Source organism: Musca autumnalis, unplaced genomic scaffold (genome assembly GCF_047663935.1).
Source record: "Musca autumnalis isolate F117 unplaced genomic scaffold, ASM4766393v1 scaffold_1, whole genome shotgun sequence".
Taxonomy (NCBI): domain Eukaryota; kingdom Metazoa; phylum Arthropoda; class Insecta; order Diptera; family Muscidae; genus Musca; species Musca autumnalis.
This window is the reverse complement of record NW_027411644.1, coordinates 212,424,654-212,439,811: the sequence shown is the minus strand read 5'-3', so window position 1 is coordinate 212,439,811 and position 15,158 is coordinate 212,424,654. Positions and strand designations below refer to the sequence as shown.

General features: G+C 34.0%; 1 protein-coding gene across 4 annotated transcripts in view; it reads left to right on the top strand.

Annotated features, from left to right (window-relative positions):
- Window positions 1-15,158, top strand: part of Ace (Acetylcholine esterase) — a 540,867-nt gene that overhangs the window by 474,516 nt on the left and 51,193 nt on the right. For 3 of the 4 annotated variants that reach the window (XM_073960046.1, XM_073960047.1, XM_073960048.1), the window contains one exon: window positions 3,702-4,005. The exons of the other annotated variant lie outside the window; for it this stretch is intronic. In XM_073960046.1, coding sequence (XP_073816147.1) covers window positions 3,702-3,826 — 125 coding nt within the window. In that variant the 3' untranslated portion in view covers window positions 3,827-4,005. Of the gene's footprint in view, window positions 1-3,701; window positions 4,006-15,158 lie in introns of those variants that run through there. 4 annotated transcript variants of the gene reach the window in all.

The window sequence follows — 15,158 nt, the reverse complement described above, 5'->3', positions numbered from 1 at the left end:
GGGTCCCAGAGACGAGGAAGCCGAATTTAGTTTGGTGATGGTCAGAAAATATTCAGGGGTTGAAATGGGCAAACAACTTTTGTGGAGAAAATTATATTAGGGATATTCAAAAAGGAAATCGTCAAGTGAAGAAAAAATATCACATTAAATATAACGCAAAATAGGTAGGTGTGCATCCCACTTATTCTTTTTATACCCTCCACCATGGTATGGAGGGTATATTAAGTTTGTTTTTCTGTTTGTAACACATCGAACTAATCATTTGCGACCATATAAAGTATATATATTCTTGATCAGGATAAAATTCCAAAACAATCTGCCATGTCAGTTCGTCTGTAGTAATCACTATAGCGGTCACAAAAATTGAGCTAGAGCGCTATATTTTTTGCACCCGAGTGTCTTTTTTCCATAGGCAGGTCAAGTTCGAAGATGGGCTTTATCGGACCACATAACGTTACCTCCCTATTTTCGGTATTTTGGGAATTTTAGTTACATTTTTGACATTTCTATATTAATGAATACATTCTGAGCTTTAAATTTATCTTAATTGCGTTGCAAAATTGCTAAAATGCTAGAAAAAGGTTTCTCATGTTTCCAATTTTCAATTTGTATAATTTTATTTCCATGGCGATTAACTCTGCTTTTGTTTGGCATATTCCAAGATGAAAGCTTCATAATGAAACTTGGCTATCTGAGTTTTAAATTAATACCAAATATGTTGGCATTGATGGTAAATATCAGAGTTATCCCATTTTTATAATATTTTGCATTTTTTTGTTTTAATGATGTCAAATGTTAAACAAAGAAGACATAAAAAGCTTGTCGACAGTAATAAAATGTACAATTAATTTTCAATTATTTTGGTTCAGTAAGTCCTAAGTAATTTGGTAGGTATAAAAGCCAGAGTGGCTGATAATTTTAGAATCCCCCTAAAAGATATGTTTTCTTTCCTTTCTTCTTCTGCTACGTTTTCCGTCTATATAGGTTTGTAGAATTGCTTGTAGGATGCGGTATTTTGGGTTTTGTCAACAGATCAGTGTTGTTATCTTTTATCATTTCCAGTATGTCGGCAGGCATTTCATCAGGACCCGTAGCTTTTCGTTCTTGGATAACAAATTATAATAAAATTATGATTACAAAGCGCTAGCAACAAAGGCTATCAGCTTAAAGGATATAATTGCATTTTCAACTTCGTTGTTTGTGATTGCCTCTCTTGTCATTTGCTGTGTAGTCATAATCAAATCTTGTAGAATCTTTGAATGTATTTTTGTTTGTTTTTCTTCTCAGCGGTTTTCCAGTTACTAGTTTTAAATCGTAATACACAGCTTACAAGATAATACACACTACATCTATCTTAAAGGGATACGGACATTTTGATAACAGGAGTATGGGTTTTTTGAATTTTGTCGCTATTTTGGAAACCAGCGTAAATTAAAAAATGAGATTTTTTTTTTAATTTCGCCTATTTAAACTCGTGTTTCTACATAATTAAATAAATAACGATATGCCTTTTTAAAATTGCAGAAACATATATTAAAAAAAACTAAAGCGAATCAGGAGATCGTATTGAAATCGCATAAAACAATGAAGTTTTTAGTGGTGATCACTTAAATCGAATGCACATAAAACGTAAATGCACTTTGAGTAAATTGTGGGCATTTTTCTGAATTTCACAAAATATGTATAAATTTAAAGGAATTCATTTACTCTATAGGAAAATTAGATGCGCATAATGCCATTTCAACGATTATTATTTCAAAAAAAAAATATGTATTTCATAAAATAACATTAGTCAGCAACATTTTTCCAGTATTATAATCAATGGTCTAAAAAGAACATTATTTGACTATTCAATTGATTTTATTACCAGTTAATGCTAAACAAGTAAAAAAGCGTTAAGTTCGTCCGGGCCGAACTTTTTATACCCTCCACCATAAAATATTCTGAACTAAAACGGAATAATTATATTCTTTCCTGTCCACAATTTTATTTATTACTTTATTGTTATTTTGTGACTAAGGTAAAAATAGCATAAAAAATGTATTCAATCGGTATGGAATTTTATATCCGGCTATATCAAAGTGAAAATTGGGAGGTACAGTTATGTAGGAAGCTATACCTAAACATGGACCTATGTTGACGATTTTCATTGGAGATATTTTGTGACCACTGGAAACCCCAAACGCGAAATTACAGGTAGTTCGGTAAAAATGTAGTTAAAATCCACAAAATACCGAAAATCGGGAGGTACCGTTATATGGGGGCTATACCTAAACATGGACCTATGTTGACAGTTTTTGGTGGAGATGTTTTGTGATTACTAGGAACCCCAACTGTCAAATCACAGGTAGTTCGGTCAACAATTTTGGCTAAAATTCTCAAAATACCGAAAATCGGGAGCACCGCTATATGGGGGCTACACCAAAACATGGACCTATGTTGACGGTTTTTGGTGGATATACTTTGTGACCTCTGGGAACCCAAATCTGAAATTACCGATAGTTCGGTAAAAAAAAATGTAGTTAAAATCCACAAAATACCGAAAATCGGGAGGTACCGTTATATAGGGGCTCTACAAAAACTTGGAACTATGTTAACAGTTTTTGGTGGAGATATTTTGTTATTATTAGGAACCTCTACTGTCAAATTACAGGTAGTTCGGTCAAAAATTTTAGCTAATATCCTCAAAATACCGATAATCGGGAGGTACCGTTTTATGGGGGCTATACCAAAAAGTGTTCCGATATAGTCCATCTTCGAACTTGACCTGCCGATGGAAAAAAGACGCTCGGGTGCAAAAATTTAGCGCTCTAGCTCAATTATTGCGAACGCTAGAGTGATTACAACAGACGGACATGGCTAGATCGTCTTAGAATTGTATCATGATCAGAATATATATACTTTATACTTTACAAACTTAATATACCCTTCATACTATGGTGGAGGTTATAAAAATAAATTCAAGAGTTATTTAGTGAAAAACGAACAATATTCATATCGTTCATTTACTGACGGAGTGTCATGACTCAAAAAATATTTTTTCAAGTTAAATATTTCCATTTTTCTGCACATTATACTTCATATTGTGTAAAAATTTCATATTGATATCTTCAGAACCCGACGTGTAACAGCTCATTTGGAAGTTTGACAAAAATAAATACATAAGTTTTGTGGGGTTTACGAACCACTCAAAAACTTCAAACTTCAATGCTGGATCTTGCATAAAAATTTAGCACTGATGTCTGGTTATTTCCATGCAAAGGATCTGGTATGTAGTTATTTTATGTTTGGTTTAATATGTTTTTTTAAAATTGGTAGGCCGAAATTTCCTATTTAACTTGAAATACGTTTTCAGCAAAATCAATACATTTTTCAGCTATGTCATGTAGATGAGCGAAATATTCATAATTCTTCATTTTCTAACGTCCAGCGTATTCTAAACTATATATTAGCTTGTTGATTCGTCAACAAATATAGCAAACATTTGTGCTTATTTTGAAATGCTTCTGCCTTTTTATTTCCTAACCAATATACAACACATATACGTACATATGTATTTGTGTGAGAATAATTTATATATTTCAAGAAATATAATTTTAAGTTAATTTATTTAAAATCATATCAAAAAAAAACAAATACAATTCATCATCATTACCCCCAAAGAGAATAACAAAACTGTACAATTATTTTTTTTCTTGCAGGTTCCGAATGTGAAAACAACAGCTCAACATCAGCTTCCTCTGCTATTTACGAAATGAAGATGCAGCAGCTAACATTGCTGGCCGTGGCAATAATCCTCACAATGGTCAATAGCATTTTCCAATAAAATTACATAAAAACGCATATCGTCAAATTAAAAAACAATAATAAAAAACATATATTAAATAAAAAAATTATTAACTAAAAAAAAAACAATAAACAAATATGCAGATTTAGTAATGAAAACAAAACAGAGAATCCAGAAAGAGAAATATGAAAAAGAAGCACAATTTTTAGCAAACAAAAGATGAAAAACACATTTATAAATACACAACTAATCGCTAAAGAAGAACAATGGATTCCCTTTAAAAGACAAATAGAAACCCTGCCCCCAGGACCCCGCGCCCCTTCCAATACGAAATAATAACAAAGGACACTTGAAGTATCACAAATTTTTGGACAGACATGCAATTTTTGTGTAATTTATTTGCAAAATCAAATTGGAATTGGTAGAAAATTAAAGAAAAACAAATGATATTGATTTTTGTTATTGGTAAAAATACAAACAAAAAAGGAAACACACACACAAAAAGAAGAGAACAAAAAATAAAGACTAAAATGTTGTAGTGTAAATTACATGGCACCCTGTAATTTGGAGAATAACTCAATACCGGAGACTTTTTGTAGCTTTTTAATATAAATTAATTAAGAAAAGAAAAACAAGTGAATGATATCACAATGCAACAAGAAATTAACAAGGATATAAAATGGTTCTCTTTCGAGTTGTAGTTTCAGAGATTTTTTTTTTTTTTTTTTTTTGGAAAAAGGTATATAAAATTATGACAACTTAGATGTCTTTATGACATCAACTGCCTTTTGTGAGAAGACAAACTGCTCTTTTATGAAAAGACGAAATGGTCTGCTGTGGGAAAAAATCAACTGCTCTTTTGTGGGAAACGAAACTGCTATTTACCAACTGGTCTTCTGTGGAAAGAACAACTGGTCTTTTGCGGGAACATCAAAAGGACTTCTACTGGAAGACTAACTTTTTTCTATGGGACAACCAACTTGTCTTTTATATGACAACCAACTGTTCTTCTTTGGGAAGTCCACATGTCCTTCTATGAAAAGACCAAATGGTCTGGTCTTCTATTGGAAGACCCACTGGTCTTCTATTGGAAGACAAACTGGTCTTCTACTGGAAGACAAACTGGTCTTGTACTGGAACACCAACCGGTCTTTTATGGGAAGACCAACTGGTCTTCTATGGGAAAACCAACTGATCTTCTATGGGAAGACCAACTGGTCTCCTATGGGAAGACCACCTGGTCTTCTACGGGAAGACCAACTGGTCTTCTATGGGAAGATCAACTGGTCTTCTACGGGAAGACCAACTTATTTTCTATGAGAAGACCAGCTGGTATTCTATGGGAAGATCAACTCATCTTCTATGGGAAGACCAACTGGTCTTCTATGGGAAGACAAACTGGTCTTTTATGGGAAGACCAACTGGTCTTCTATGGGAAGAACACCTGGTCTTCTATGGGAAGAACACCTGGTCTTCTATGGGAAGACCAACTGGTCTTCTATGGGAAGACCAACTTATTTTCTATGAGAAGACCAGCTGGTCTTTTATGGGAAGAGCAACTGGTCTTCTATGGGAAGATTAACTGGTCTTCTATGGGAAGATTAACTTGTAGACCACCAGCTTTTTATGAGAACACCAAGTGGTCTTCTATGGGAAGACCTTCTATGAGAAGACTGGTCTTCTATGGGAAGACCAACTGGTCTTCTATGAGAAGACTGGTCTTCTATGAGAAGACTGGTCTTCTATGAGAAGACTGGTCTTCTATGAGAAGACCAATTAATCTTCTATGGAAGAACCAATTGGTCTTCTACGGGAAGGCCAGTTGTTCCTCTACGGGAAGACCAACTGATCTTCAATGGGAAGACCAACTGGTCTTCTATGGGAAGACCAACTTATTTTCTATGAGAAGACCAGCTGGTATTCTATGGGAAGATCAACTGATCTTCTATGGAAAGACCAACTGGTCTTCTATGGGAAGACAAACTGGTCCTCTATAGGAAGACCAACTGGTCTTCTATGGGAAGAACACCTGGTCTTCTATGGGAAGACCAACTGGTCTTCTATGGGAAGACCAACCCTTTTTTTGGTCTTCTATGGGAAGAGCAACTGGTCTTCTATGGGAAGATTAACTTGCAGACCACCAGCTTTTTATGAGAACACCAACTGGTCTCCTATGGGAAGACCTTCTATGAGAAGACTGGTCTTCTATGGGAAGACCAATTGATCTTCTATGGAAAAACCAAATGGTCTTCTATGGGAAGACCAGCTGGTCCTCTACGGGAAGACCAACTGATCTTCAATGGGAAGACCAACTTATTTTCTATGGGAAGACCAACTGGTCTTCTATGGGAAAACCAACTGGTCTTCTATGGGAAGACCAACTGGTCTTCTATGGGAAGACCAACTGGTCTTCTATGGGAAGACCAACTGGTCTTCTATGGGAAGACCAACTGGTCTTCTATGGGAAGACCAACTGGTCTTCTATGGGAAGACCAACTGGTCTTCTATGGGAAGACCAACTGGTCTTCTATGGGAAGACCAACTGGTCTTCTATGGGAAGACCAACTGGTCTTCTATGGGAAGACTAACTGGTCTTCTATGGGAAGACCAACTGGTCTTCTATGGGAAGACCCACTGGTCTTCTATGGGAAGACCAACTGGTCTTCTATGGGAAGACCAACTGGTCTTCTATGGGAAGACCAACTGGTCTTCTATGGGAAGACTAACTGGTCTTCTATGGGAAAACCAACTGGTCTTCTATGGGAAGACCAACTGACATAAACATGTCTTTTACGGGAAGGCTATGAAAACACCATCATGTGTTTTTCGTAATAATTAAAAGGTCTTCTTGCGAAAACCATCCGGGCTTCTGTTGGAAGAAAATCTGGTCTTCTATGGGAAAAATATACTTGAAATAAAGTTTCTAGGACCTTTCGAGCTTCTATTATAAGAAGTAATTATCTTCTATGGTAGGCATCCTTATCATCTGAAAGGAAGACTTTGCTGTCTTCTTTGAGAAGATCCTCTAGTCTAGGTCTTTCGGGAAGTCTGTGGGTAGAACATTTGTTTTTCATGGAGAAGAAGATTAAGTTCACTTCAGGTTCAGAAGTTCAGTTTAAGAAAAAATAGAAATTTACTGGTAAGAATACCTTGGTGTCTTCAAAGAGAAGATTTTTGTACGTTGTTTTTTGTTTTGGTTTTCTATAAAGAGACCTACCTCCCTGATTTCTATCAGATGACTTTTTGACAATCTGTAATCCTGCTAGAAGACCAAAAGATCTTTTCAGTGGATACTAGAACATCTTTTAGTAATTGGTGGCATCTTATGAAAGATCTGTAGGAATATTATATAGAATATCAGTAGATATTCCAAGCCTCTCTGAAGGTATTTCTTTTAGGATATATCCTCGCCTGGGTTCAGTACTGGAATTACCCTGTCATCATTCTAGGCATTTGGTATATGGTGGAACCTCTCTGATTCGGAAAGATGTTTTACGACGATGTTCTATGAACTGCTAAGCACCTCTTCGGATATATCTCTGTCATGAGGTTGAAAGCAATAGCCTCTTTACCCGATTCGAGGTAATTATCATTACCTACTATTTACTCAATCGTGTAGCAATATTACATTGTTCCAGGAAGCCGGACCACCTCCTTTATCCACTTGATGGCTTCAAGAGTAAAGTCTTTAACTCGTGGGTCCTAAGGATTAGTATGAAGAAGCTTATAACACATGTCTGATAGGCCTATCGCATGTATTGCGAAATTTGGTCTTATTTGGGGTATTCGACCACCAGTTGTATAGAGAACGATTGCAACAGTGATGATGTCCCGCATAGTTCATTTAACTTCTAGAGGATTTGAATAGGTGATAAGTGTATCCTATGAACCCCTGCCAGTAATGTACGATTTGAAGCTCCGAAGCAAATGAAGTGAATGTTTAGGTTTTGGCAGGATATATCATATCATATATCGATCGCATAATGGTAAAGTCCTTATAGTAGTTCACCGATGTAATTCCAAGGTTGCCCAGCATCGTGTTAGAGAATAGGCTACAGTGGTGTCTCGCACAGGCAGTTGCTCTGGCGAAGCGTGCATAAACATAACACCTATCACCGTAATGCTGAAAGCCACTTAAACCCAAACAAGTTGGAAAATGCAGCCATTTCTTGTTGACATGTTTTGGATGCCAATCTGGCAAACAGGACAAATACTTGGAGTAGGGTTTAATCTTATACCTACACTGACCAGCAGAGTTTGGACAAATCACTGCATGACCTATAACTGATGATGTGACATTCGCTGATGGTAAATTCTTCGAGTCAATCCAGTGCATACGAATATAAATTGTTTGCTGGGTGTTATTCAAATGTCAGACATATTCAAGGAATATTTGGAAAGGTTGTCATGCACTCTTTTGCCTGCAAGAATGTCAAACTACCACCCGAGAGAAAATCATTCGGATTTGTTTTTTATTTATTAAAATTTTGTTGCATAAAAAATTGGTACAATACACATTTGTAGAGATTTGATTTTTGTTAACTCCTGAACCCCGAAATAGAGTACAACCAAGCCAAAAAAATAAAAACAACAAAAATTACTCTATTTCACACACATGGAGACAAAATCCCAAGGAAAGCTTTTTCAAATACAGTATAAATTGAAGACAACTCAAAATGAAATTGTATTTTTTACAAAAAAAAAAAAGAAAATAATTAGAGAAAAAACAAATACCTTGAATTCCTTTTTATAATAAAAAGCATATTAAAATTGCACAAAAAACAAATTATGACAATTTTTTTGATATAAATGACAAGACGATGGAAAAATTCCCCTTAGAAGGATAGCAAATAATTTTTTTGTACTCTCCCAATTGAAAACAAAAAACCAAGAAACGTTTTTATAAAATTAAATAATTGATATGATATTGAGTAACCAAAAAAAAAAAAGAAAACAAAAATCCCTACTAGAGAATAATTACAAACAAATTGAAATCCCTTTTTGTACAAGCTTTTACCAGTGGCTGATTTGAAAGACAATTGCAAGAAAAGAAAAACAAAACAACTAGAAATAATTTTTCTTATTTTGAATAAAAAATCCCTGCTAAAGTGAATTTGTTTTGGTAGTATTACAAGAACAAAAAAAAAAAATAAATAAATTGAGTAACAATAAAAATAAAAAAGTAATTAAATTAATTAAGCAACGATATGATGGTCACTATTAAATGCAATACAGTATTTGTATTATAAATATTATTATTTCAAGAATATAAATGTGTCTCTCAGTGACGAATAATGGTAGCCTACGAGTACTACTGGCTGTATCGAAGGCATGAAAGCTTTTATACTTTCGAAAGATGAGAAATATATCCAAGCACGCATAAGCTTTCATGATTTTATCATTGAAAAACCAACAATTCTCGTAAAAGTTTATTTTGAAAATGTGTTCCTTTCCGTTTTCTTCTAAATTAGAACAAAATATATATAAAAAATAAACAACAATGCCATTGCAACTTCACATTAACTGTCACCAAAAATATAAAATTTTGCAAGACCCCATAGGTTAGCTTTAAGCTTTATTGCTACATTAAATATACACTAATTATGTTAATTTTATTTTATTTAGTTTTGCAATTTCATTGATTCTTTTTTCAATTTCTTTACATTGCTCAATTCTAATAAATTTTTCTATTTCCTGTTCTATTCAATCAATTCCTGACTTCCATTTGGATGCATTCCTAACATCTTTCAGCTATTTTCCACAACTCTATTATTATATTTTCTTTTTTTCAAAACCTTTATATTTTCTATTACTCCTAATTTGTTCGTTAATTATATATTTAAAAAAAACATATCAATATTTACAAAAAATTAAAAAATGGACAAATTGGCTTTAATAAAAAAAAACTAATAATAAATTTCTAATAAAAACTCACACACAACACAATAAGAGGTATGTCTGTAATTGTATTTAAACCCCTAAAACAACAACAACAATAATATTTATAGATAAAACAAAGAAGCAAAAAAAAAATAATAATAACAATAACTCCTTATATTAGTTAAATGTATTATGGAACAAAAACAAAAAAATTATAAACTGCTATTTAAATGGTATTAGAGGAAGAAATCCAAAATATAACAACAAAAGAAAATAATAAAATAAAATGTTCTTAGTTTTTAAAACAAAACAATAAACAAACACAAAAATATATTATTAATATAAAAATATATTATATATTACAAACCAAAAACAAAAAAACAGATATATAATAAATAAAATATGAAAAAAGAATAATTATATATATAAATGCATATCAACCATATTTAATGGATAGATGGATATTACTTTCATTACAAAATTTAACGGAAAACAACAAAAAATAATTAAAAAAACAAACTGAAATGTGAAAAACATTAACACAAACCAAATTACTTTAGAGTTTAGTTATACTCATACAACTAAAACAAAAGAAACAAAACAACAAACAAAACAAAATAAGAGACAAAATAAAATAAATAAAAACTAATAATTTCAATGAGCGATGTTCGCTTTTAAAACCAAACAAAGATTAGAACAAACATTAAATAATAAAACAAACATTTCACATACATTGTAACCTTTTTTTAGTAATAAACCAAACTTATAAAAAAACAGTTAATTAATAACAAAATAATAACTAAAATAACAATAATAAATATTTATAATTAAGATAAAAACTAACATCCCTCTCCTATTCACCACTTGCCATAAATTGTAATTAAAACCAAAATCTAATCAATGAATGCTTTATATACTATTTGGACAAAAAAATCTCTCATACACAATAATCTAATCTAATCTATTTAGTAAAGCAGGTCTTAAAGGCTTTTGATAATTCTGATTCTAATTACAACATCTATATAAGTAAATCACAACAACAACAATAAAATAAAATCTAAAACTATTCTAAAAAAACAACATTTCTGAACTTTTTATTTAATTATGTTATTGTTTTAATTGTCGAGTCTCTAATGAAAATTTATTTTATTTGGGCGTAGTGGACTGGAATCAAAGTAATAAAAAATGCAGTTAAAGTCTTTTCCATTTTGAAATCGGTGAATCGACAGCGTGTAGAACATTCTGTGAGTATATATTTAAATGTGTATTCATCTGTCCTGACTGATCTTCAACAATATAGCCTGAAACATGTCATGAGGGCCAGGTGCAATTAGTTGTTGAAGGGAAAATATGTATGTATGTATTTATTTCTATAATCCCAGAGTGGAACAAAGGAGCACAACAATTGTTTTTCCATTCTGACTGATGTTAGTGCAATTTTTAACTAGGATATGTAAACTTTGATTTAGCCCTGTCCGTTCGTCTGTCAGCCTGGCTGGAGCGCACAGTTTCACGACCGTAGCCAAAAATCATCAAAAAAAAGGACTTTCAATTTGAATAAATTTGAATCATGATATTGATACGTCAAGCAGTTTTGTCTACTGGCAGTCTGTATTTTTCTCTTTATTTTCATTTTTAAGTTGCTTTGTATGTAAATAATTTGCTATACTTTTGCGAACATATGTTACAATTACCCAAGTCTATATTACTCAGTTCGTCGGTTTTGTGAAGCATATGTTAAAATATAAAGAGTAGAACAATATTTTCAAAATATGGTGTTTTTTTTTTATTTGGGAAAAGCGAATTCTTCGACATATAAAACTGTCGTCTGCCTGCGTGTGAACTCCTTATTAAAGGGATAACCCCTATAACAAAAAAAAACTTTTTCCTCTATCCACTGAAGCTCCAAAACGAATGGAACTATCATCATATTGTTACGAAGAATGTAACTGACAGATTTAAGTTAATTTAGATGAATTTCCAATAATTTAAACACTTGAATTGTAACTTAAATTGGTAATAAGCACTTGCAGTATTTGATTTGATTTTACAACAACAATTACTGTATAGAACATTCGGCAATCACCCTGAGTTATTTTTGCATTTGCTTCTCTCCCTCACATAAACTTAACGTGAACAAAAACAAACGATAAACATCATTCCCAGCCAGCATTTTTCGAAAATTTTAATCAAATATCAGCCTTTTTTGATCCTGGTGTACGATTGAAAAGCTGGAATATGAGCGCATTTCCTAATCATAAATGACTCTGTTGTCGGGAAAAAAAACTTGACCTCCCGCGACTGTTATAAAACATCACTCTTGAATCTGCCTCTACATTAATTTAAGAGCCATCTTCGAGTGTTTTCTGATAGTATATTATTGTATTATATTAGTGTTATTTCTCTTAATTTGTGACTCTTTTTCGAGTCTTTTTTGAGTCATGTTTATAATCGTTTATAAGTCCTTAGCGAGTCATTTGTCGGTCTTCTTATCAGACGATGACGAAAATATCAAGAAAAAATTAAAGCAATTTTCCTTTTTATTCTTCTTTTTCCTTTTTTTTTTGACGAAATCCGTTTCAGACAATTTGGAGTTGATTTAGCCATGTCCGTCCGTCTGTGTGTCTGGTGCGCACGATTGCTCTCGAACGGATCAACCGATTCGAACAAATTTTTGGGTATCATCCCAGCAAACCAAATGTCTGATGTCCGACACGTCTGAACAATTTCGGAAGCAAAGTCGTTCCGATTTCTAAACGATTTTTCGGATAGGAAATAGTTCAGATTTTGTACCGATTTCGTTCCGATTTCGGAACGAATGTCGGAAAGAAATTTCCTTTCCGAATTTCCCAAGGTTTTTCTTCAGATTTCGTTACGAAATCGGACCGAAATCGATCCGATGTCGCTAAGACATTTCGTTCCGAAATTATGTCAACCACTTTCGTTAAGATATCGTTACGATTTCGGATCAGATATCGGACGTATCGTCCGAATTTGGTTCCGATTTCGTTACGATGTCGGTACGGTTGGTTTGCTGGGATAATATTTTGTTCAAACTTAGTTTAAATTCAAAGATGGGTAATATCGGTCCAATCCTTCCGGTACCTCCCCCACGAAGGTTCGAAAATGTTCGGAAAATTTGTGCGCACGATAACTCTTGAAGGGAGTAACCGATTTGGTCCATACTTTGCACATCGTGAAATTTCTATCAAACTTAGATGAGGTTTCCTTATGGACTCAATCAGTCCATTCCTTCGGGTACACACAAAGTTCAGTTTAGGATCTGCTCTCGAATCGCTTTGATTTGTGTAGTAAGAACTTGTATTCACTGCCCCCCACTCGACGGTACAAGTTTATTCGAGTGCAAGTCCACACTTCCTGAGAAAATTGCGTGAAAGGGGCAAAAAAAAACCTCATGGCACCATATGCAGTGGCTGGAGAGCACGATAGCTATCGAACGGATCTGCCGATTCTGTTCAAAATTTGGCCTTCGTAATATTATGTAGGGTGCCACCGTGGTGCAATGGTATGCATACCCGTCTTGCACGCTGAAAGTCATGGGTTCGATTCCCCGGCCATGCAACATCAAACATTTTTCAACGGTATCAAAATACCCCTCAGTAATGTTGGCGACATTTTCTGAGTATTGCGCCGTTCGGACTCGGGATAAACTGTAGTCCCATATCATTTAGCTTAATATGAATCTGGGTGCACGCATTGATATGAGAGAAGTCTCCCTTGTCCCTTCCGGGATGTTTGTGGAACAATTATACAATATTTTGTCCAAACATAGTTTAAGTTCGGTACCTCCCCCACAAAAGTTAAAAAATGTTCGGAAAATTATGGGCACCGTAACTCTAGAAGGGACTGATCAATTTGGTCCATACTTTTCACATCCTAATATATCTACCAGATATATATCAGGTTCGAATATGGACTATATTTGTCCAGACCTTCTCTCTAATCCCTTTGATTTTTATTGATACAACTTGCATTCGCTGCCTCCATTACGACGGTCATTGAAACAGCCCGAAAGGTGGTAAAAAAGCCGTATGGAACCATATGTAGTGGCTGGAGAGCACGAATTTTGTCTTCGTCATGTTTCGTCCAAACTTAGTTTCAGTTCGAAGATTGGCAACAACTTCCGGTATTCCCCCCAATATTTAAAAAATGTCCCTAAAATAGTATGCACGATATCTTTTGAACGGGATAACCAATTTGGTCCAAATTTAGTTTATCTTCTAAAATTGCCCGTATCGATCTTCTCCTTAGCGTACCTCCCACACAAAATTCAACATTTGTGTCTAAGTGCACTTTAGGGTCTGTTCGAAGATCCTTTGGAAATTTATACCTATGCTGTTTGTTGTGTTCCTATTTACAGCGATATGATGTTTTCCGTGGGCAAGTCCGTGCTTCCTGACATACTGGTCCAAAAGTTATACGATGACCCACTGAAATGATTCGTGGGTGCGATATCTATCAAAAAGATATGACTCTCAAAATAATATCCACAATGGGCTATATCCTTCCATTCCTTTAAGTACCTTCTCCACAACACTTTTAAACTTTAATGCTAATTCTAATTTTTGTCGGCAAGTTCAAAAGTCCAATTCTGAAAAGACCCTAATTACATTCGATCTGTCCGTTGATGAATGTTTCAATTCACATAGGCTGAGGGTATATCTCTGTCGGCAAAGCCGACTGATACTTTTTGACTTGTTCTTCCTAACTTACATCAAATTCGAAGATGGACTATATCGATCCACTTCCGGTGCATACACCACAAAGTTTAAATATTTAGGCTTAAGAATTGGTTCTGACGTGTATGCGAATAAACTTTAAACTTTATTTCGTATAGTTCTCGCAGTACCCATTACAACAGTAAGGTTTGAAAAACATCATACACTGAACTGAGAGTATATCTATGTCGGTAAAACCGATTGATGATGTCTTTACTAAATATGGTAACATGGGCCGGCTGCGCCACTGGGGCGACTACACCACCGCCAATTTTCTCCCAAGCTACAAGTGCTGGAAAAATCCGTTAAAGGCAAAATTGTGAATTAACCCACGATCTATTATCTCCCCAAAGGTTGACTGTTGTGTCATAGGTAGGATAGCGGTCGCACGCGGTTTTTTGTTTTCAGGGTATTGGGAAAAATAATCATGTAAGGTATGTTTTGTGATATCTTCTTTAACTTTTATGATATCCAAAACATTAAAAAACAACTACAAACATTATGAGATATGTAAGCGGTGGGGCGCCAACGCCATGATAGGAATGTGGTATGTTAATGTCAGAAAATTTTAATTTTTAACTTAAATTCTATATTCCATAGATATACCACATTATAATGTGCATTTAAAATCGAATATTATGCTAAACATATCTTATTTTAGTAATATAATGATTTTTGTAAATTCAAGGTACCTACTTCAATTAACTGCTAAAATCTTTTGTTTTGTGAATTTTGGAATCAGTTTTAATTAT